General features: G+C 36.4%; 1 protein-coding gene across 3 annotated transcripts in view; it reads right to left on the bottom strand.

Annotated features, from left to right (window-relative positions):
• LOC148948539 (lachesin-like) overlaps positions 1 to 24219 on the bottom strand; it is a 232493-nt gene that overhangs the window by 49722 nt on the left and 158552 nt on the right. For all 3 annotated transcript variants that reach the window (XM_089093973.1, XM_089093976.1, XM_089093975.1), the window contains one exon: positions 13003 to 13152. In XM_089093973.1, the coding sequence (XP_088950099.1) occupies positions 13003 to 13152 (150 nt within the window). The remainder of the gene's footprint in view (positions 1 to 13002; positions 13153 to 24219) is intronic.

Below are 24219 nucleotides of genomic sequence, written 5' to 3'. Positions count from 1 at the left end.
GGTGGGTTGGGGTTTACGTTGCAGGATCTGTCCACGAAGAAATATGTCATGGGGGAAGGGGAATTGCCATGAAGGGGGCGCCGGACGTGCCAGTATTATTTATTGGTTATTGGGAAGTATACAGACATTTTCAGGAAGGATTTTTTATTCTGGAGGGTGAGGTTGGAGGAGAGGGCTACTTGGGAGAATCTTTCTGTGGAGGTAGTTTCTTTGGCGTAGCGGACATTTCTATGAAGGGGGCGCCGGATTTCCAAGCATTATTTAAAAAACGATCAGAAATTAAATAAAAAAAAAACAAGTTTTTTTCAACTGAAAATAAGAAGCAATATTAGAACTTAAAGCGAACAGAAATTATAACGTATTTGAGGGGGTTCTCCCCCAAGTCAATACCTCGCTCTTTACGCTACAGTTTTTTTTTGTGCTTTCAAAAGAGCTATCTATTCTAACTAAACGGCCTTTGTGATTCAGGGGTTTGTGAATTAAATTTGTTTTTAACTTTTAACGTAAAGAGCGAGGTATTGACTAAGGGGAGAACCCCCTCATATACGTAAGAACATGTACGTAATAAAAAAAAACAATAAAAAAACAAGCTATACGGCCAAATAGTGATTGAAACTTTTAAAAACGGAATTTTGATGTCAATAAATGTATAAAAAGAATGGGTTTATAATGCTGATTCTAAATATATAAATTTTATTAAGTTTAGTATTAATCATCAAAGGCTACGAGACAGATAAAATTTACTCGATTTTTTAAATAGGGGGGAAACATCCCCTACAAGTGAAAGAATTTTAATGAAAATCACACCGTCAGATTCAGCGTATCAGAAAACCCTATTACATAGGTTTCAAGCTCATATCTGCAAAAATCTGCAACTTTTTATTTTTTGCTAGAAGAAAAATATACGAATATAGAAGTTAGTTACGTAATTTAATTTGTAAATTACGTCATAACCAAATTTAGAGACATCCATTTAGCAAAAGAAAAGTAAAATTTTTATGCAGTTTTTTTTACTTATTCAATGACGGTGAGCCAAAACAAAAGCTGCATTAACTAAAAAACGATCAGAAATTAAATAAAAAAAACTTTACGCTAAAGTTTGACTTTGTCTCATAACTTTATTTTTTAAAACAATAAAAACTTTAGCGTAAAGAGCGAAGCGTTGAGGAGGGGACAGCCCCTTTCATATACGGAATAATTTCTGTTCGTTTTAAGTTTTAATGTCGCTCCTTACTTTCAGTTTAAAAAACTTGTTTTTTTTATTTAATATAAATATAATACAGTATGATAATTCCCTATCTCAACCATTATACAAAGCTGGACCGAAATGCAAGCGCTCCGGAGAACATTTAAACAAGTATAAACATAAGCGACATTCGAGTTTTTCACGGGAAGATAGGTCAGATTTCTCTTGAACTCGAAACTTGGCTTCACCTTTGTAACACTAAATTTTAAAGAATCTAATTTTAAATTAATTTATTCCAAAACATATATAAAAATCGGTAAGCAGTAGTGCCTTTTGGTACTGTTCTATTAGCTACAAGACACGCAATAAGTGAAGTTTGGTTAATGCTAATGAAATAAAACAAAATAGGATGAAAATTTAATAGTTTAGAAACAAATTTCGGCTATATATTTGCCTACAGGGGGTGGGGGTAAAGCATAGCATATATTAAATACATAACATAAACTAGCCTAGGTACCTTTTTTACCCCTAAACCCCAAAAACAAAAGTTTAAATATTGCAAACGCATTGATAAATCACTTTCCAATCCTCAGGATAATAATTTGTTCGTTGAAGGAAACCTGTTTAACTAGTTTCTTTTATCATCTGTCTTGCGTGTCTTGTAGCTAATAGAACAGCACCCAATGTTAATATTAGATGTTCTTAGGAATCACAAGTATAGTCCAGGACTTTTAGCTAAAAAAAGTGTCGAACCCGGACAAAATTGCAATATAAATGAAAATGGTACCAAAATGATCAGAAAAAAATTCTGTACAACATACTAAAAGTCCCCATAAATCCGAGTGGGGTGAGTACCCGAAAAACAGAGGAAATGCGAGGGAAAATGGGAAAAATGCCAAACATGCCCAGAAAATAGTTTAAAGTGAGTTTTCTGAGGTTTTCACATACGCTGATTAAGAAATTGACATCTAAAATTCATTATAGAAAAAGAGTACTACGGAAAATGGGGGAACAGAGGAAAGAGGGGAGAAAAGAGAAGAATACAGGGTAGGGGTAGAAAGCGGTTTGAAAGATATTTTCTGGGGTATTCCTATCTTGTGATTACAAAATTGAGAACTAAAATGATATAAGAAATTGATTAACATAAAACGGGAAAATGGGGGGGGGAGGGAGGGGAAAAAGGCACCTCGCCCGGGGAGGGGGAAAAACCCTGTGTAAATGTTTACAAATGTTAATGAAGAAGACCTATAGAGGGTCGGCTTACTCATAAGTTCGGAAAAGGCAAAAAAAAACTCAAGAAAGAAATACGGAAAAATACTGAAATTACTTTATTCCGTATTCCTCGCCGTTATCAACAAGCGCGTGGGTTCGTCAACATAATCCTGTTCTAATTCCGCAGCACGAATAAAGAGGGATACTAAGGATCTACTGACGTTTTTTGAATTCCTTCTAGAGAACTGTCCTTTCACTAGTTCCACAGAGCTTAGAAGTATAGGTTCCGGGCTGATTGCCCAAAAAGGCGTCAATGCAGAGGATGCTAAAGCTGTAGGTGAGCTGATCCTCCAGCGCATGGATGGCTAATTCCTCAAAAGTTTTTCATTCAGGAAGAAAGACAAAGTCATTACACTAGCATCGAATGGGAAAGCTAGGATAGATAGCAAGATTTTATATATTGACCCTGCACTGATTTTTCAACGTCTTTCAACTGCTGTCCATGCACCTGAAGATGACTTGGCAGAAACTTTACGTTACGAACTGTGCAATTATCCACCCGTTTTGTTTGAGAATCCTGGCATAATGCGTCAGCCAGACAAACCTGCACTAGCGAAAGCAATATGGAAAGAAGCAAAAACGGACTCGATTCACCACCTGCCAGTGTCAGATCGTGTCACTGTAGTTAACGGAGGTTGGCTGCTTCAGCAAGTACCTTGGAAGATTGGTGATGCTTATGATTCAATCTGTGACAGCTATGTTAGTTTTGTTACTCGACGCTGTACCTCCCCTACTGTTGTCTTCGATGGATACAGCGCTGGTCCAACCACGAAAGATGCTACTCACAACCGACGGTGTAAGGGAAGCCAGCATCAAGTGATCAATTTCAGTTTAGGGATGAAGCTCCAGAAAAAGAAGGAAGAGTTTTTGAGCAACTCTCAGAACAAACAGCGAATTATAAGCTACATCGGGGAAAAACTCAGAGCCAAAGGATTTGAAGTCGTCCATGCAAAGGATGATGCTGACTATATAATCGTGAAGACTGCCGTAACGAAAACAGGAAACTCTGAAACAATAGTTCTTGGCAATGACACTGACTTTCTGATTCTACTCTTTTATCACTTCCCACCTAATACAAAAACACTTTACTTCGAATCGTCAACGAACGCAAAAGAAGCGATAACACGGTTCTGGTGCCTCAACGAAGTTAAAAAAAATGGGAGAAGTATCCAGGCTACTTCTGGTAGGGCACGCACTCTTGGGATGTGACACGACCTCCCGAGTTTTTGGACTTGGAAAGCAAGCTGTGCTACCTCTTTTGAAGAAGAGCAAAGTGTTCATAAAAAATGCGAAGTGTTTTTGGATGAATCATTGTCCAAAGACGAAATAGTGAAAGCGGATAAATATCTTCTCCTCAACTTGTATAAAGCACAACCAAACGAAAAACTCACTAAGCTGCGACATCGAATTTTCATGATAAAAGTTTCTTCGTCTAATACTACAGTGTTTGTTAAGCCTGAAAGGCTTCCGCCAACCGAAGCTGCAGCTTCATTCCACTCCCAGCGAGTGCACCGCCAGGTATCCCGTTGGAAAGGGGAACCAGCTGATCTCGACCCGGCTGACTGGGATTGGGTCCTCAGAGCCCATAAATACTCACCTGTGATGACCGATTTGTTGCCCGTACCTCAGAATCTTTTGAGTGTCGTGAGATGCAACTGTAAGACAGGCTGCGAGCTCGCGATGCAGCTGTAAGAAAAATGGATTAGCGAGTACGTTCGCGTGCGGAGAATGTCAGGGTATCAACTGTTTGAACAGGGACAACGAGATTGTCGAAGACGAGGAGCTCGACTAGTGACATCAATGCTGTGTTTTTCAAGTCAACTCTACTGCCTTAAAAAGTGCAGATTTTACCTATAGTTACTGAAGTTCTTTTTTTAGTTTTTTATTCTACGATATTGCCTTCGAAAGTACAAATTTTACCTATAATAGCTGAAGTTTTATACTGTGATCACTGCCAAGCGGTTGTTTTCTTTATGTTTAGTAATTCAAATGGTTGTAAGAAATGTATGTGATTCAAGAAAGTAAAAGTTTGATACTTAAGCGAGTTATTTTTTCCATATGCCCACTTATTATCCATTAGCAGCTGGCTCAGGAGTCAGGCTTCCCTTCCCCTTTTCCATTATTTCCTCCAGTTTTGTTCGGTTTTCATGGTTCTCGTTTTCTTTCCTTCATTTTAGGTTTCAGTTTCGTGATCAGCAGATAGGAAAACCCCAGAAAACACATTTCAAACTGATTTCTACCCCTGACTTCAATTGTCCCTTTTCTTCCCCTCTTTCCCCCTTTTCCCCCGGTATGGTGGGGCGCATGTTCTTTATTTCATTTTAGATGTTAGTTTCGGGATCAGCAGATAGAAAGACCCCAGAAAACATATTTCAAAGTGCTTTCTACCCCTACCCTGTATTTTAAAATTTTTTCCCCTCTTCCCCCTGTTCCCCCCTTTTTCCGTAGTACTTTTATTCTATACTGAATTTTAGATGTCAGTTTCGTGATCAGAGTATGGGAAAGCCCCAGAAAACTCACTTTGAACTATTTTCTGGGCAATTTCCTCCGCATTTTCCCCTTTTCCCCTGTTTTTCGGGTACTCGCCCCACTCGGATTTATGGGGACTTTTAGTATGTTGTACAGAATTATTTTCTGATCATTTTGGTACCATTTTCGTTTATATTGCAATTTTGTCCGGGTCAAACCCTAAAAGTCCTTGACTAGTAGGTTTCGAAGTCTCGAGTTGATTTCAAAGGCATTTTGAGAAAGTTTCTGCGAAAATACGCGTTCCGGGGTAATATACACGGACCGCTGATGGTACATTAAATGGGAGGAACTGTTTGCACGCGCCGAGGATGTAGTAGCCAAAAATCACTTAGTCGTGATCTTACTGTTATATTATTTATATGCAGTGATTTCGTGTTTGCACAAAAATGAGTTCAGCGTTACCTCTGCAGAGATCTCATGACTCTGCTGTGATGTTGACAACCTTTGGTCTGGTGGGTTTGGTCACGGAGCGGATCTACCATCCATCGTAAGTAAAATGACAACTTCTTTTGGTGACCAGGGTGGTATCAACTCTTTGGGGGAACGTTTTGCTGAGTTACAAAGTAATCCTTAAGGTATTGATACTACAACTAATAATTCAGTAGGAAGTAGTAATCAGAAGAACAATTATCCTAATTCCACTATTAAAGGTAACTATGTTTCGCAATTAAATTGTTCTGCCTCCTCTAAACGAGACGGTATTTTCTCTGTGCTTCACCTTAACATTCAGGGATTTTGCACCCCTTCTGATGAGCTGAAACGGATCGTTAGTGGCGGAACCCCTGATATTATTGGATTACGTGAAACTTTCCTGGATTCAAAAAATGATATGCTTCTAGATATTGAATGAATGAATGATTTTTATTACCCATTTTTAGCAATACAAAACAGTAAAAATTGACTATAGAAAAAATGATAAGAAAACAATAAGAAACATTGAACAAACAAACAGCTTCAATGAAAAATTCAATAACTAAAAAAAAAAAAAAAAACAAAAACAACAAATGTGAAACTATTTATATAAAAAGAAAACAAATAAAAAAAACTGACAATAGCTTCAAACAAACTATGTGTTGGGTCTAAAGATTTCAGGAACTTTTCCCTCCTGGTCGCGATCACGACGAAGGGGTCATCGAGTCCGTAACGTGCTGAAATCTGGCGGTTTCTTCGCCAGGGGGAAGGCTAAGCAGATATTTTGCAAACTTATAGAACATTGTACGGATTGTTTTTTTTATCATCAAAACTAAACAAAGACCAAAAAGCTTACAAAACTAAGATATGAGGGGTGGTAGAGGAATCGAGAATCCATACTAGAATGCGGCGGTTATAAGGGCGTTTGTATGGCAAAATCGTCCCATACGCTTTTCGGACTTTCTGTTTGAGATCATTTATTAAACAGGATCGGGTAGCTTTAAGATTAGACCCAAATGGCAAACCAAGGTAAGTCTTTGATCCTGCTGCAGTAACAGTATTACTAACTAGTGCAAATATGACAGGCGCCAACTCTTTCTTACGACAATTAAAGACGACCACCTCGCTTTTGCTGGAGTTGAATTTTAGGCCTTTGTTAGCATATTCATTAGACAAAACTCTGAAATTACTCTCTATGCCAATGACGGATCTACTCATATCTAAAATGTCGTCGGCATAATTAACAAGAGACAAATCAATTCCACGAAAATAAAGCACGTTTTCACCGTCTTCTGAGCCTCGATGATACTGTTATTATAAATAGGCGGTGATGATAAAGCCCCTTGGCGAATGCCTTTTCGTACTGGTATAAGAAAATCGGATACTTTCGGGCTCTGGTTTTTTAGTACCCTTATTCTAACCTTCAACTTAAAATACATGCTCCTATAAGTAGCAATTATACATCTGTCAAGACCTCTTTTAAACGGAGAGACAAGCAGTTGTGCATGGATATCCAAATCAAAAGCCCCATGGACGTCGTGGCCCGTAATTACCACAGTTTCTCCTTTAACATCTGCATCCAACAAACCATTTGACAAAAGGCTATGCACGTTCTCACGGCTAATATTTCTCTTGAAACCGAACTGCGAATCTGGCGTACTACAAAAATACTTTATCTCCTCAATAACTAATAACTCCATCAATTTACAAAAAACGGGAGCAACGGCTATCGGGCGATTAGAACAACATTCAGATGGGTCTTTACCTTTCTTGATAACAGGAGTGATTACTCCGGTACAAAAAATATCTGGCACTAGACTGCAACTAAAAATCATTTGGAACATAAGTGCTAGATTTACTGTTAACAGTTCACTACCGAGAATCAGATGCATACCACAGATATTATCTACTCCTTTAGAGTACTTCTTTTTTATTTTACGAATAGCCGAACGAACATCCGACCCACTCACTACGTGGCCAAGATCCAGCTCCAAAGATTCTAAACAGAGATCAAGATCTCTCTCAAACTTGCACTCCTATTCAGGATCAGGTGCAGCAAACTCGCTCGTGAAATAACTATCATATTCAATTTCACTAGGGGCGGATTCGTTACTGGGCGCCTTTTCAGGTGGATTTTTCTTCATGAATTTCCAAATTTTATTTGGATCGACTCTTAGCGACTCACTAATTTCATCAATCACACAAGAGCGATGCAAGGCGAGACATTTGGAGAACAGCCGCTTTGTATACAATCGAACACTGTTTACAACGCCTTTTTTAGGACGGCCCGAATCAATCCACACACTATACCACATTTTAGCTTGTTGACACGCATTAACCAAAGCTGGGTTTTCCGACCATCCTGGAACTTCTGACCCAATTCTCACTTTGCGAATAGGAACCGTGATTTTTCTGCACAGCGCAAGGCGTCAGTCATTTCACTACAGTAGATATTTAGAAGTATTTGTTTCTCATCACATGCAATCGGCGAGCTTTGGAGTAGTAGCTGAAAAGGGACTTCAATATTTTCAAGGATTCCGTCTCACACAGACCTGAACATGGCTAAATTAGCTTTTTGCCATTCAGTCTTGTGGAACCACTTTTTCTCCTTTGGAGCATCATTTGGGGTATTATTCAGGAGGTCATTAACAATGAAGGTATTAGCCATTGGAAGGTGATCAGAAACACAGAAGCCGATATCAACCTCAAAGTCATCGTGAATCCGCAAGTCGGGAGAGCAGAGCAGAAAGTCAAGCGAGGACGTGGAACCGGAATTATGCACATACATAAAGTCTACTCTGTTTCTCAGTACCCGCAGACTTGGGTAGGCATCGAGCAGGATTTGACCTCTCGAATCATAAGCATCAGAGAGGTTAGAGTTCATATCTCCGGCAATAATACGGGAAAGTTTTTCCGCCACGCATAATGTAACAATAGCGGCTACTTTTCCACAAGCAATATTAATCTTATTTTCAGATTGGACATTACTGTAGTTCGTTGGTATATAAACTGAGAGCACAACATTATTTTTAATTTTTACTGCAATATAGAAGTCCACTTCTTTCAACGTCGAGGCACGGACAATGATAGCAACACTATCAGAGGGACGACCTCTTCCCGACCTCCTAGAAGAAATGTCAAACACATTTACGTTTTCGTTTAATTGTAAGAGCTGGAGTCCCTCAGCCGACAGGAAATGTTCCTGCACGCACACAATGTCAAATTTGGTCGCAAGGTTTTCTAAAAGTGGTAATTTAGATAGTACTCCGCCATTTATGTTCCACGTCACTATTTTCAGAGTGCTGGAGCTAGTCATCGCTTAGATAGAGCCTTTTTGGCTTCTGGACAACTGAAACTGTAGCAAGGGTGCTTATCGGAGCCACAGAGGGCACACTTCATCTGGGTCTGGCACGGGGTGTCTTTAGAATTAGTGTGGCCTCCTCCGCAGTTTGAGCATCTTGCTTTATTAGAGCAGTCCCTTGCAATATGCCCATAGGCCTAACACTTATAGCAACGCCTCGGGAGAAAATGAAAGTCCTCAACTGGAATTCGTTTGTAGCCTATAATGAGCGGAGATTTCATCGCGGAGGCTAAATGATGCTTGGTCACAAATTTCAGTCTGAATGATCTCGTTTTACCGATCTGAGAGACTTCAGAACAATTATTCACAAGACCACAAAGATCCTCCTCACTAACGCTGGTGGTTACTCACTAATGCTGGCCGGAGAGCATACAGTAAAACTGAAATAGTCAAATAACCTTGTTTATTTCGCCGTGGTGAGCTCGTAACTTGAGGTAAGGGATTGTGTAATAGCTCGTTAGAATTCCCATTGTCTGTAGAACATTTTGATGTATATTTCAAATTGTTTTGTTTTTTCAGTGGACTACAAAAAGCAAAAAAACAGCTGTGACAGATATGTCACGTCAGCATCTGCTGATTTCTGACCCGTGACAAACATGTCACGTCAGCGAGTGCAGTTTTTTCATCCGTGACATTTATGACCCATCAGCAGGTACTGTTTAGCTACTAGTGGTTAAATATAGTTTTCTTGTTTATTGCTAATCTTGTCAATGTTAATCTTGGTAACCCTAGAGGCTTTCTTGGGCCTGGATACAATAATCTGAACATCAAAATCTCCTCTTTCAGGTTATCATGACGAAACGAAGGAACCTTACAGACTCAAGAATCTTGGCATACCTTGACGAGGATATATCTGAAGATAATGGAGGGGACATTGACGTTGACGAGCAATACGACCAGGCACAGAGGAGTTCTGAGCTATTTGTGGAAGACCCTCTCGAAAATCGTTCCTTTCTAAACAGTTAAGTATAGCTGCAACCCTTACGTATCAACGAATTCGCTGACATCGACACGTCTGATGTTGTCGTCTTTGACGTATATTTAGCAGGAACATCAAGCTCTTGTGTTCCTGAGAGCAGTTTCGAAATGGCTGGAGATATCCTTGATTCAGTTCCCCCAGAAGTCACTGCTTTACAGGAGCAGGGTCTTCTCAACGAAGTTACTATTGATCCTCCTGCAGGAGATCTTCTAGACGATGCTGATGCGGAGACGAACCTCTATCGAACTTGTTGTGGACTAGAACGAAATGCAAGACACAAGTGAGTGACTTCTCGGAGCCAACTGGAGTTAACCTCGATTTCTTTCAAGATTGCGAGACCTGTTCAGACTGCTTTGTTGAGATACTTGGGGATGAATTCCTTGACCTTGTGGGTTTTTAGTCAAACCTATATGTAACGCAGCATGGCAAACTCCCGAGACTGACAAAAGAAGAGCTCCTGACTTTCATCGTCATCAACCATTTCATGGGCTATCATCAGCTTCCATCGATTCGATCTTACTGGCAGTGCGATCCTGATCTTCATGTCGCCTTCGTTGCTACAGCAATGCCTCGCGATCGTTTCCTGCAAATCCTCAGATTCTTGCATTGTAGTGATAATACCAAGCACCTTAAGGACTGCCAAGACAAACTGTACAAGCTTCGAGAATTAATAGAACTGCTAAATATGCAGTTTAGCAAAGCAAACCATGGGACTCGCGAGCAAAACATCGATGAATCAATGATCCTCTTCAAAGGAAGGTCATCATTAAAGCAGTACAATCTTCAAAAGCCTATCAAGAGAGGATATAAAATATGGTGTAGAGCAAGCAGCACTGGATTCATCCATCAATTTGAGGTATATCAAGGCAGCAAGGTCGACGCAGACCAAACATTTGCATGATTTGGTTTAGGAGTCAGAGTTGTTTGTAAAATGACAGCTGGCCTCAAAGGGAAAGGCTATATTGTTATGTTTGACAACTTCTTTACTTCGTTGCCACTTTTGGAGTACCTCTACACAGAAACGATACATGCGTGCGGAACGATACGAGGAAACAGAAAAGGCTTCCCGGTACTAAAAGAAGACAAAATGCTTCTTCGAGGACAGTTTGACTTCAAGGCGAGCTCGAAAAACACGAGAGTATTTAAGTGGAAGGATAATCGTACAGTTATGATGGCTTCGAACTACCGCGGTAATGAAGGAGGGCAAGTTAGCAGAAAGATGAAAAAACCATGCTAATAAAGTGCCCTCTCATTATTAAGGACTACAATCGGTTTATGGGTGGGGTTAACAAGGCAGATATGCTGAGAGCAATCTACGGTCATGAGCGTAAATCCATGAAGTGGTGGCATCGTCTTTTCTTCGGCTTCGTTGACATGGCAGTCTATACCACTCGATGGCACTTCTTGATTGAAAAAGACACGTTGTGCAGGCCCTTGTACTTTCAGTTTCTGCGAAGCCATCTAGGAACGGTAGGTTTCCCAGGAGTCCCAGGACGGTTTCGAACACAAAATGTAGAAAGACGATGGAAAGTGTGAGTGCCGACATACGGCTGAAAAACCATGGCATTCATTGGCCTCATCTTAGAGAGAAACGACAAAGGTGTGAGATGTGTTCCCTTAAAGGAATAGAGTGGAAGCCTTTTACTTATTGCCAAGCTTGCAGTGTGACCCTGTGTATTAGTAAGGAGACCAACTGTTTCCTGGAGTACCATGAAATCGAGTGAAATGAATCCTTATGGTTAACTTGAAGACTTTCTTTTCTTTTCTTATCCACTTTTTGTACTTTTGAACGGTTTCTTCATTAATATTTGAATATTTGCATATTTGTTTGGTAAGCAGTAAGCGCTGGCAGGTTAGTTATGTAAAGGACTGAAAAGCTTCACTAGCTGACGGGTCATATCTGTCACAGATCGAAAAACCGCAGCCACTGACATGCCATCTATGTCACAGTAGAAAATCTCATACTTTGAGTTGAGTGACGTCTTTTTAAACATCAGATTTGTGATCAGGAGAATCAGATTAGTTGAAAATGTGTCTTTGATCATTCTGGTCTTGCAAAAACAAGGTCCCCGGCGCAAAAGGGTTAAAAATCACTATCAAGGCTGGGACAAATCAGGAAAGTTCTTACACCGATTTAAAAATTACAATGGATTCTAAGGAAAGTTCTGAATTTCTCTCTTGAATATTTATCGAGTATTAGGGGCTTTCTCACTCGAGTAAAAAAGCTTCTGACGGCTAGGTCTCTTTTTACGGATGAAGGATGGTAGGTTGTCAAAAGTCGTGTTTTAGGCAGTCCATCTTCATACAGGATTACCTACTTAATTAACGGAAGTTTGCGTTAATTAAACTTGCGCTTAACGCAAGTTTATCGGATTAAACTATTTTGGCCCCCCCCCTGAAAAAATCCTGGATCCGCCCCCGTTACCTACAATCCTCATGGAAGCGAATAAAAAGTGAAGCTTTAAGAGGGCTGGGCTGGAGGGGAGCATATGCAGGCAGCCATGTGAAGATGGTTTTGTGCTGCGATAAGTTATTAATAATAGTTTCTAGGGCACACTATGACACAGTCTTATTTTTGTTCATGAACATATTTTGGTGTATTCCTTATAATTTTCTTTTTATAAACCAACGAATAGCAGACAGGAGAAAATAAAATCGTTTTTCAATGAAGTTAGAAAGCGACGACAAAACATAAGTAAATAGAGATTATCATTCGTTTGATTATTTATTTATTCCTTATATTTATCTATTTATTTTTATCTTTATTTATCAGTTTTTTTGTCAATATAAGGGGTATTACTGCTCCCCTCATTTCCCTGCACTTTACGCTAAAGTTTGACTTTTGCTTTGCTGAGACCTTATTAGAGGATGTGGAAGGTTAACTTTATAATACGGAAGTAAGATTTGAGATGAAACGAGGGTGAAATCATGTTTTCACCAATGTATGTTGATCAGCAGTTGTTCTCGCGCTAAACAAAGCAACAATTGCTAGAATTGCGAGATAATACCTATAAATTTGATAAATATTACAGAGCTCCCTATTTTAGCATCAAACCATCGCTAAAATGCTACAGCACACTTCGGATCAAGTGAAATTTATTTCAATTTAAGTTGTATTAAATTCGTACATCTAGTTTAATTTGAATTTAAACTAAATAACTGGTCAAACTCGATGTCATAATAACTAAAAATCTGTTCACTAACTTGCTTACTTTTGCAAAGAAAGTTGTAAAAATATGGATAATTTTATTAGTTTTTACTTACTTGTTATAGTGATAGATGCCTCAGATTCGCTTATAGAATTCTTGCAAATACATCTAAGAGGGCCAAAGTCTTCCATTTGAATATCTTTTATCGTTAGACGATTTATTGTGCGATACGAGTTTTCTGATATCTCCGATTGAAATCTTGGACCTGAGGAAAAAATAGTCGAAGCGAACATTGATTTATTATCAATAATGGACAAACAAAATTACCAAAATGTATTACTTGATTTTTACTTACCCCCTCTATACATTATTAGAATTTAAAAATGGAAGGTCAATATAAAGTTGATGCACTTTAACACTGTAACAAAAGGATCTAATAATATCTTCAAAGTGCAAAATATGTGTAATAACAACCTGTCTTGAAGAGATAACACGCAAAATACAGTCCAGAAAAACTTATATTTATGAATTTCAGCCCGGATGAACTCGAACTAAATACCACTTAACCAGCGAAATGAATGGGAAAAACGAACATCGAGGGAAAATTCATCCTAAAAAAATCTATCTACATGGAAACTCAACCCAATGCTAAATACGTATCTAAATGTTGATACGAACAACACCGACGATGTTGCTGATGACAATAATTATTACTGTAATTAATATACTACTACTACTACTACTAAAAACTCACCGCAGCACTGAGCCGCCTGAGGCTCACACAGCTACGCACGCTCCTCCTCCATCCCAATCTATTCAAAGCCACCCTCTTTACACCCTCCCAGAAAGTTCCCATTTCCCTTAAATCTTTCTTTATGACATCCTCAGTAGAGGAGGGGGTCCGACTCGTGACGGGACTCCTTATATGGGCATAGAATACTGACGGGACTCCAAATAAGGGCATAGCCTCCCTAGGGAGAATGATTACGTAATGGGGATCAATGACCTCTTTTTTCCAAGGTCGATTTATTTGATGTTTCTATGTGTAATAGCTCCGGGGCGAAGGTTGCACATGCGCATTGAATTCTAACGGGAACAATGTTATTGATCTAGGACTCGAGGGGGAAGTGAATTTCCGAAAAATTGATTGCGTAATCGATCGTGAATGTCATGGTGTCCAGAAATAGTATTTGTTGTTGTTGCTCGAGCCAAATGTTATGACATTCCCGGGAAACAGCTAGATCCCGTGTTTCCTTCTCCGCCAATCATCGAATCGGATACATCCCCCCTCTCAGCCACTCAGCGACCTGGTTACATATTAGTGATAGGGGGACTATAAGGAACGGGTTTTTTGCTATAGTTTTATTAGTCTGTGAATAGAATTCACTAAGTTTTTAGTTAGGAGAGTAATAACATGAGTGAACAAGTTGAGTTAGAAATATCCTTTTATTGCAACTGTTCTATTTGTAAAGGACATTTTCATGATTTTGAGTATTCACATCAACCTACTGAATGTTTAGACAGCATAGAGGCAGAGACAGATGAGAAGAATCAGGAGGAAACGAGAAGAAAAATTCAATGTGACATGGAGAGAAATTTAGACCGATTGCAAGTAAGCTCAGATAAAAGAAGGATTGATATGATAGAAAAGGAAGATCAAAAGAAGAGACTGGTAAAAGAGGGCTTTTTCTATAACGTAAAAGACAGAAGTGAAAACCCAAAGAAAAATGTGTATAGTGCAAGATATAACTCGGATTATTATGATGATTATGCTCCAAGAGAAGAGAAAAAGTGGCCCTTCAAGAGACAACATAAGAGGTCATTCTACGAAAAGGATTTTAAACAACAGAAACCATGGTGGAAGTGTTCTCATATACCATTTTACGATAAATCCAATTTTTGATATGCTTGATAAGTTTTATACCATAATCATACAATAAATTTGTTTCTGCTATTTTAATCTTCTCATACTCGATATGCATAGAGTAAGAATACCAGCAGAGACTTCTGTACATGAATAGTTCAGATTGATTAGATCATCCCTTAGAGTGTTCTCAGTCCACAGCCAAGTTTTCTATCAAAGATAAAAAAATTTCGTAGAAGTTAGCTGTGTAATTTTTTTCTTAAGAAATCAATATTTAATTTCTTGTCCATGCTATTTAAATAAAATCATTATTCTAATCCTTTATTTATTCATTAAATCAATATTTATAATACTCTTTAAATATATGATGTCAGACTCAATTACTTGAACATCATCATCATCAGCATTATTTTCTACTAACACTATATTCACCAGAGGAGGTGGTATACACTCAACCTCCGGTTCAAGTCATTGACCCTCATCTTCTTCATCATTGACCATTATATCGATTAAAGGGGGCATGTCCTCAAATAAAACGCCGCGTACTCTCATTGTAGACAAACTAGGGGCCAACCGCTCATCGTCTTCTATGTAAAGACGACCTGAAGGCCCCCGCCGTACCAGATCTTCTGACGTATATGAAAGTCCATCTTCAGTATAATGAACTTCCATTATATCATCATCGGTACCTTCGAAGGCTCTACTAGTACAAAGAAGGACCTCCTCGCACTTGTCTCTCATGTGAGCTCCCACTCGAGTCCATATCATCCTAAAAAGATTGAGAACACTATGGTCAAAAGCTCTGTGGAAAGGTATAGTCTTCATGAATATACTGAGGGGTGTTCTATAAATGTAATAAACAGGGTTACTTATTATTTTTCATTTTATCTATAATTTTTTATGTCTAAAATTCATCAATTACCCAGATGTGGGTTTTTTTTATTATTTTTTACATACGGGGCGAGATTTAATGTCATTGATAGAAGCATGTATGAGATTTAATGTCTGTGATAAAACCAGGAAAAAAACCTTTCCAAGAACTATGTTTTTCAATGAAAAGTAAAGAGCTACGACATTAAATCAAAGAGAGCAGAAATAAAGTTGAATAATTGCTTAAACGTAATTTTCTGTAAACATACTTCTAATTAATCACTCCTAAAAAGGTAAGTATAGACCGCTCATCCTCTATGGTGGGGGGAGCATGCACAGCTGTGTCCTTCTCGGTCGACTAGGTGCTGTAGTGAGTTGTTTTTAATAGGAGTACATTATTTTTAAAGATTTAAATGAATCAGATTAGTTAAACAAAGCTCATAAATAAAAATTCTATTAACAGTTAATTCTGTACCGACTACATAAATATTTAAGACCAAGTGCACCACGAAGCAACATTGTGGTCTGAGAAATTCAAAAACTCAGAAACTCAATACATAGTTTTCGATAATTTCAAGTCGATTACTATCTAAGAATTTTATTTCTACAACACTTAGACCTTCCTTAGGTTGAAGTGCTGTTTTACACCACAAAAGGGTAGAAAATCCCACTTTACTTGAGTACATTATACGTTATGCCTCTTACAATTTGTCCCCATTAGCTTGATATGTTATCTCGTGAGAAAAAACTATCAAATAAACACGCAGACTAAACTTGATGAAACTAATATATTTGAAATCAGCATTTAAAGCTGATTCTTTGATGTATCTATTGCTATCGAAATTCCGTTTTCTAGAGTTTCGGATATCATTGAGCTGGCTCGCTCCTTACTTACACTTCGTTACCACGAAATGTTTTATTAATTAAAAAACTTTCCTCAAAATAAGTTTTTCAAAGAAAAGTAAAGAGCTACTACATTAAATCAAAGACGAGCAGAAATAAAGTTAAATAATTGTTCAAACGTAAACTTATCTCCAATGACATACTAGTTAAAGTGACAAAAACTCTTTCACACAAGAGGACACTTTTCAACTAAAAGTAAAGAGCCACTAAATCAAAGATATGATGAAATAATACACTTCATTACCACGAAATCTGTTATTAATTTAAAAACTTTCCACAAAATAAGTTCTTCAAAGAAAAGTAAAGAGCTACTACATTAAATCAAAGATGAGCAGAAATAAAATTAAATAATTGTTCAAACGTAAACTTATGTCCAATGCCATACTAGTTAAAGTGACAAAAACTCTTTCCCACAAGAGGACACTTTTCAACTAAAATTAAAGATCTACTAAATCAAATATATGATGAAATAATAACTAATAATTGTTCAAACGTAAACTTATTAGAGTGATAAAAAACTTTTTCCCACAAGAGGACACTTTTCGAGTAAAAGTAAAGAGCTACCAGACTAAACCAAAGATATGATGAAATAATAGCGAATAATTGTTCAAACTTAAATTTTCTGTATAACGTGAATAGTTTATTTTCGAACCATTATATCTACCAAAGCTTCAATACCTGAAAAACTCTTTCCCACAAGAGGACACTTTTCAACTAAAAGTAAAGAGCTAGCAGACTAAACCAGATATGATGAAATAATAGCGAATAATTGTTCAAACGTAAACTTATGTTTAGCAATAAACTTATTAGAGTGAAAAAAAACTTTTTCCCACAAGACGACACTTTTTACGTAAAAGTAAAGAGCTAGCAGACTAAACCAAAGATATGATGAAATAATAGCGAATAATTGTTCAAACTTAAATTTTCTGTATTAAGGGAACAGTTTATTTTCGAACCATTATATCGACCAACGCTTCAATACCTGAAAAACTCTTTCCCACAAGAGGACACTTTTCAACTAAAAGTAAAGAGCTACTAAATCAAAGATATGATGAAATAATAACTAATAATTTTTCAAAATTAAACTTTTGTTTAGCAATAAACCTATTATAGTTATAAAAAAACTTTGTCCCACCAGATGACACTTGTCACGTGAAAGTAAAAATTTAGCAGACTAACACACAGATATGATGAAATAAAAGCGAATAATTGCTCAAACTTAAATTTTCTGTATTACTGGAAAAGTGGATTTTTCAACCATTATATCTACCAAAGGTTCAATACCTGAGTTAAACTAAGAGGTTTCAATTTCAGGAAAAAATTACATTTACTAGTTAAAGTGACAAAAACTCTTTCCCACAAGAGGACACTTTTCAACTAAAAGTAAAGATCTACTAAATCAAAGATATGATGAAATAATAACGAATAATTGTTCAAACGTAAACTTATTATAGTGATAAAAAACTTTTTCCCACAAGAGGACACTTTTCGAGTAAAAGTAAAGAGCTACCAGACTAAACCAAAGATATGATGAAATAATAGCGAATAATTGTTCAAACTTAAATTTTTTGTATTATGGGAATAGTTTATTTCCGAACCATTATATCTACCAAAGCTTCAATACCTGAAAAACTCTTTCCCACAAGAGGACACTTTTAACTAAAAGTAAAGAGCTACTAAATCAAAGATATGATGAAATAATAACGAATAATTGTTCAAACGTAAACTTATGTTTAGCAATAAACTTATTAGAGTGATAAAAAACTTTTTCCCACAAGACGACACTTTTCGCGTAAAAGTAAAGAGCTAGCAGACTAAACCAAAGATATGATGAAATAATAGTGAATAATTGTTCAATCTTAAATTTTCTGTATAACGTGAATATTTTATTTCGAAACAATATATCTACCAAAGCTTAAATCCCTGAAAAACTTTTTCCCACAAGAGGACACTTTTCAACTAAAAGTAAAGAGCTAGCAGACTAAACCAGATATGATGAAATAATAGCGAATAATTGTTCAAACTTAAATTTTCTGTATTACGGGAATAGTTTATTTTCGAACCATTATATCCACCTAACCTTCAATACCTGAAAAACTCTTTCCCACAAGAGGACACTTTTCAACTAAAAGTAAAGAGCTACTAAATCAAAGATATGATGAAATAATAAAGAATAATTGTTCAAACGTAAACTTATGTTTAGCAATAAACTTATTAGAGTGATAAAAAACTTTTTCCCACAAGAGGACACTTGTCGCGTAAAAGTAAAGAGCTAGCAGACTAAACCAAAGATATGATGAAATAACAGCGAATAATTGTTCAAACTTAAATTTTCTGTATTACGGGAGTAGTTTATTTTCGAACCATTATATCTACCATAGGTTCAATACCTGAGTTAAACTAAAAGGTTTCAATTTCAGGAAAAAATTACATTTAGACAACATTTGACAATTTACCAAATTTTAAAGTTTTTGCTAGAACCTTGGGTATGCATTTTCATCATATTTTGCTTATATTCGTTGAAAAACAAACTGAAAAGACATATTATTGGACTCACATCAAACATTGCCGAATTTGCATTTGAAGAACCTTCCATAATTTTCTATCTTGTCCTCTATTTCAACATATACTGACTCTTAAAGCTTTTCAAAGCTCTTAAATATACTTACCTAACGGTTATTTATTTACGAAATCGTGCAAACTGTTGATTTAGAACAATAATTACCTTTCTATATATCAATTAACACTCACTAGAGTTGCCACTTTTCACTCGCGAAGAATGGTTTCAAAACAATACTTCTTACATTGCATAGACTAATTGTGTCAAACGAGACATCTTTCAATGCAGATTAATTAATTGTTACGTTCGATTTTGTTTTGGACATAGGAGTGCATCAATGGGAAGTGTGAATTTCTGTAAAACTATCAAAGATTGATCAACTCGGTGATTTCACACTTATTGTGTAATCATAAAAAAAAAAGAAGAGAAATTGATAAAAGATATTTTGAAATATGGCCCAAAATCAGAGCTATTACAACTTAAATGACGCGAGGGAGCGTGAAAACTATGGTTTTTAACTTTGATATACAAAACTAGACAGAAAAGTCTTTAGGAGTGGGGCTGACACCCGCCTCAACCCTCGCTCTCGAAATCCCCAACCACTCTCTTCCCCCAAACTCAAATTTTCCAGAGTATTTTAAAATCTCCCATTCCCCCCAAACTCAAAAATTTCTAGGACCTAATTTTCATCTTATTTAAATATTTTCGTTGGAAAACCTGTTTGCCTAAACTATAAAAAAACGGAACTTTAGTAGCTAGTACGTATTTTCATCGTATTATAAATACTTTCGTTGGAAAACACACTGAAAAGCCTTATTAAGAGCTATATTAGGAATAACAGTTTAGAATTGGTTAGGTTACCCTCGCTATTTAAATCCCCCACCCCCCCTCACCAAATCTAAATATATATATATATATATATAAACTATAAAAAAAAACGGAACTTTAGTAGCTAGTACATATTTACATCGTATTTTAAATATTTTAGTTGGAAAACACACTGAAAACCCATACTAAGAGATATATTTGTGAGGTTAGGTTAGGTTAGGTTATGTCTAAGAATAACAGGTGAGGTTAGGCTAGGCTACCATCGCTCTTGAAATCCCCCACCCTCCACACCACAAACTCAAAATTTCCAGAGGAGTTTATAATACACCACAGAAAAACCAAATTAAGAGCTATATTTGTGTGGTTAGGTTAGGCTAGGTTAGATTAGGTTAGGATAGGTTTAGGAATAGCAGGCTAGGTTAGGCTAGATTAGGTTAACGGGGCGATCCCCACCCCCTGGGCCACAGGCCAAAGGCGGCACAGTCGAGATATCCCCCCCCAGGATAGGTTAGGTTAGGTTAAGTGGTCTTGACCTAACCCAGGTTAGGCTAGGTTACCTAACCTAACTAGGGTTAGCAGGTTAGGTTAGGTTCGGTTAAGTGGCCGGCCACTTAACCGAACCTAACCTAACCTAACCTGCTAACCCTAGTTAGGTTAAGTAACCTAACCTAGCCTGGGTTAGGTTAAGATCTCTTAACCTAACCTATCCTGGGGATGGATATTCCGACTGTGTCACCTTTGGCCTGTGGCCCCTGGGGTTGGGGGTTTGCCACTTAACCTAATCTAGCCTAACCTAGCCTGCTATTCCTAAACCTAGCCTAACCTAATCTACCCTAACCTACCCTACCCTCGCTAATATAGCTCTTAATATGGCTTTTCAGTGGAGTATTTAAAAATCCTATGTAAAATTTGTGTTTGAGGTGTGGAGGGTGGGGGGATTTCAATAGTGATGGTAACCTAGCCTATCCTCACCTGTTATTCCTAGACCTAGTCTAACCTAACCTAACCTAACCTCATAAATACAACTCTTAGTATGGCTTTTCAGTGTTTTTTCCATCTAAAATATTTAAAATACGATGTAAATATGTACTAGCTACTAAAGTTCCGTTTTTTTTTTAGGTTTATATATATATATTGAGCTTGGGTGAGGGGTGTGGGGGATTTCAAGAGCGAGGGTAACCTAACCTATCCTAACCTGTTATTCCTAATATACCTCTTAATAAGGCTTTTCAGTGTGTTTTCCAACGAAAGTATTTATAATACGATGAAAATACGTACTAGCTAGTAAAGTTCCGTTTTTTTATAGTTTCGGCCAGCATGTTTTCCAAAGAAAATATTTAAATAAGATGAAAATTAGGTCCTAGACATTTTGAGTTTGGGGGGAAGGGGAGATTTTAAAATCCTCTGGAAAATTTGAGTTTGGGGGAAGAGGGTGGTTGGGGATTTCGAGAGCGAGGGTTGAGGCGGGTGTCAGCCCCACTCCTATAGACTTTTCTGTCTAGTATTATATATCAAAGATAAAAACCATAGTTTTCACGCCCCCTCGCGTCATTTAAGTTGTAATAGCTCTGATTTTGGGCCATATTTCAAAATATCTTTTATCAATTTCTCTTCTTTTTTATTTCTGATTACACAAGAAGTGTGAAATCACCGAGTTGATCAATCTTTGATAGTTTTACAGAAATTCACACTTCCCATTGATGCACTCCTATGTCCAAAACAAAATCGAACGTAACAATTAATTAATCTGCATTGAAGATGTGTCGTTTGACATAAATAGTCTATGCAATGTAAGAAGTATTGTTTTGAAACCATTCTCCGCGAGTGAAAAGTGGCAATTTTAGTGAGTGTTAATTGATATATAGAAAGGTAATTATTGTTCTAAATCAACAGTTTGCACGATTTCGTAAATAAATAACCGTTAGGTAAGTATATTTAAGAGCTTTGAAAGGGTTTAAAAGTCAGTATATGTTGAAATATGGACAAGATAGAAAATAATGGAAGGTTCTTCAAATGCAAATCCGGCAATGTTTGATGTGAGTACAATAATATGTCTTTTCAGTGTGTTTTCCAACGAATATAAGCAAAATATGATGAAAATGCATTCCCGAGGTTCTAACAAAACTTTAAATTTGGTAAATTGTCAAATGTTGTCTAAATGTAATTTTTTCCTTAAATTGAAACCTCTTAGTTTAACTCAGGTATTGAACCTTTGGTAGATATAATGGTTCGAAAATAAACTATTCCCGTAATACAGAAAATTTAAGTTTGAACAATTATTTGCTATTATTTCATCATATCTTTGGTTTAGTCTGGTAGCTCTTTACTTTTACGCGAAAAGTGTCCTCTTGTGGGAAAAAGTTTCTTATCACTCTAATAAGTTTATTGCTAAACATAAGTTTACGTTTGAACAATTATTCGTTATTATTTCATCATATCTTTGGTTTAGTAGCTCTTTACTTTTAATTGAAAAGTGTCCTCTTGTGGGAAAGAGTTTTTCAGGTATTGAAGCTTTGGTAGATATAATGGTTCGAAAATACACTATAACCTTAATACATAAAATTTAAGTTTTAAAAATTAATAGATATTTTATCATCATATCTTTGGTTTAGTCTGGTAGCTCTTTACTTTTACGCAAAAAGTGTCCTTTTGTGGGAAAAAGTTTTTATCACTCTAATAAGTTTATTTATAAAAATAAGTTTACGTTTGAACAATTATTAGTTATTATTTCATCATATCTGTGATTTAGTAGCTCTTTACTTTTAGTTGAAAAGTGTCCTCTTGTGGGAAAGAGTTTTTCAGGTATTGAAGGTTTGGTGGATATAATGGTTCGAAAATAAACTATTCTCGTAATACAGAAAATTTAATTTTGAACAATTATTCGCTATTATTTCATAATATCTTTTGTTTAGTCTGGTAGCTCTTTACTTTTAGTCGAAAAGTGTCCTCTTGTGGGAAAGAGTTTTTATGGTATTGAAGCTTTGGTAGATATATTGTTTCGAAAATAAACTATTCCCGTAATACAGAAAATTTAAGTTTGAACAATTATTCGCTATTATTTCATCATATCTTTGGTTTAGTCTGCTAGCTCTTTACTTTTACGCGAAAAGTGTCCTCTTATGGGAAAAAGTTGTTTATCACTCTAATAAGTTTATCGCTAAACATAAGTTTACGTTTGAACAATTATTCGTTATTATTTCATCATATCTTTGATTTAGTAGCTCTTTACTTTTAGTTGAAAAGTGTCCTCTTGTGGGAAAGAGTTTTTCAGGTATTGAACCTTTGGTAGATATAATGGTTCGGAAATAAACTATTCCCATAATACAAAAAATTTAAGTTTGAACAATTATTCGCTATTATTTCATCATATCTTTGGTTTAGTCTGGTAGCTCTTTACTTTTACTCGAAAAGTGTCCTCTTGTGGGAAAAAGTTTTTTATCACTCTAATAAGTTTACGTTTGAACAATTATTCGTTATTATTTCATCATATCTTTGATTTAGTAGCTCTTTACTTTTAGTTGAAAAGTGTCCTCTTGTGGGAAAGAGTTTTTGTCACTTTAACTAGTAAATGTAATTTTTTCCTGAAATTGAAACCTCTTAGTTTAACTCAGGTATTGAACCTTTGGTAGATATAATGGTTCGAAAATAAACTATTCCCGTAATACAGAAAATTTAAGTTTGAACAATTATTCGTTATTATTTCATCATATCTTTGGTTTAGTCTGGTAGCTCTTTACTTTTACGCGAATAGTGTCCTCTTGTGAGAAAAAGTTTTTTATTACTCTAATAAGTTTATCGCTAAACATAAGTTTACGTTTGAACAAATATTCGTTATTGTTTCATCAAATCTTTGATTTAGTAGCTCTTTACTTTTGGTTGAAAAGTGTCCTCTTGTGTGAAAGAGTTTTTCAGGTATTGAAGCTTTGGTAGATATAATGGTTCGAAAATAAACTATTCCCGTAATACAGAAAATTGAAGTTTGAACAATTATTCGCTATTATTTCATCATATCTTTGGTTTAGTCTGCTAGCTCTTTACTTTTACGCGACAAGTGTCCTCTTGTGGGAAAAAGTTTTTTATCACTCTAATAAGTTTATTGCTAAACATAAGTTTACGTTTGAACAATTATTCGTTATTATTTCCTCATATCTTTGATTTAGTAGCTCTTTACCTTTAGTTGAAAAGTGTCCTCTTGTGGGAAATAGTTTTTAAGGTCTAGAAGCTTTGGTAGATATAATGGTTCGAAAATAAACTATTCACGTAATAAAGAAAATTTAAGTTTGAACAATTATTCGCTATTATTTCAT

The sequence above is a fragment of the Artemia sp. Qi Xiang Cuo genome, chromosome 9 (genome assembly GCF_049724085.1).
Source record: "Artemia sp. Qi Xiang Cuo chromosome 9, ASM4972408v1, whole genome shotgun sequence".
Taxonomy (NCBI): domain Eukaryota; kingdom Metazoa; phylum Arthropoda; class Branchiopoda; order Anostraca; family Artemiidae; genus Artemia; species Artemia sp. Qi Xiang Cuo.
The sequence above is the reverse complement of the archived record's forward strand: the minus strand, read 5'-3'. Positions and strand labels throughout refer to the sequence as shown.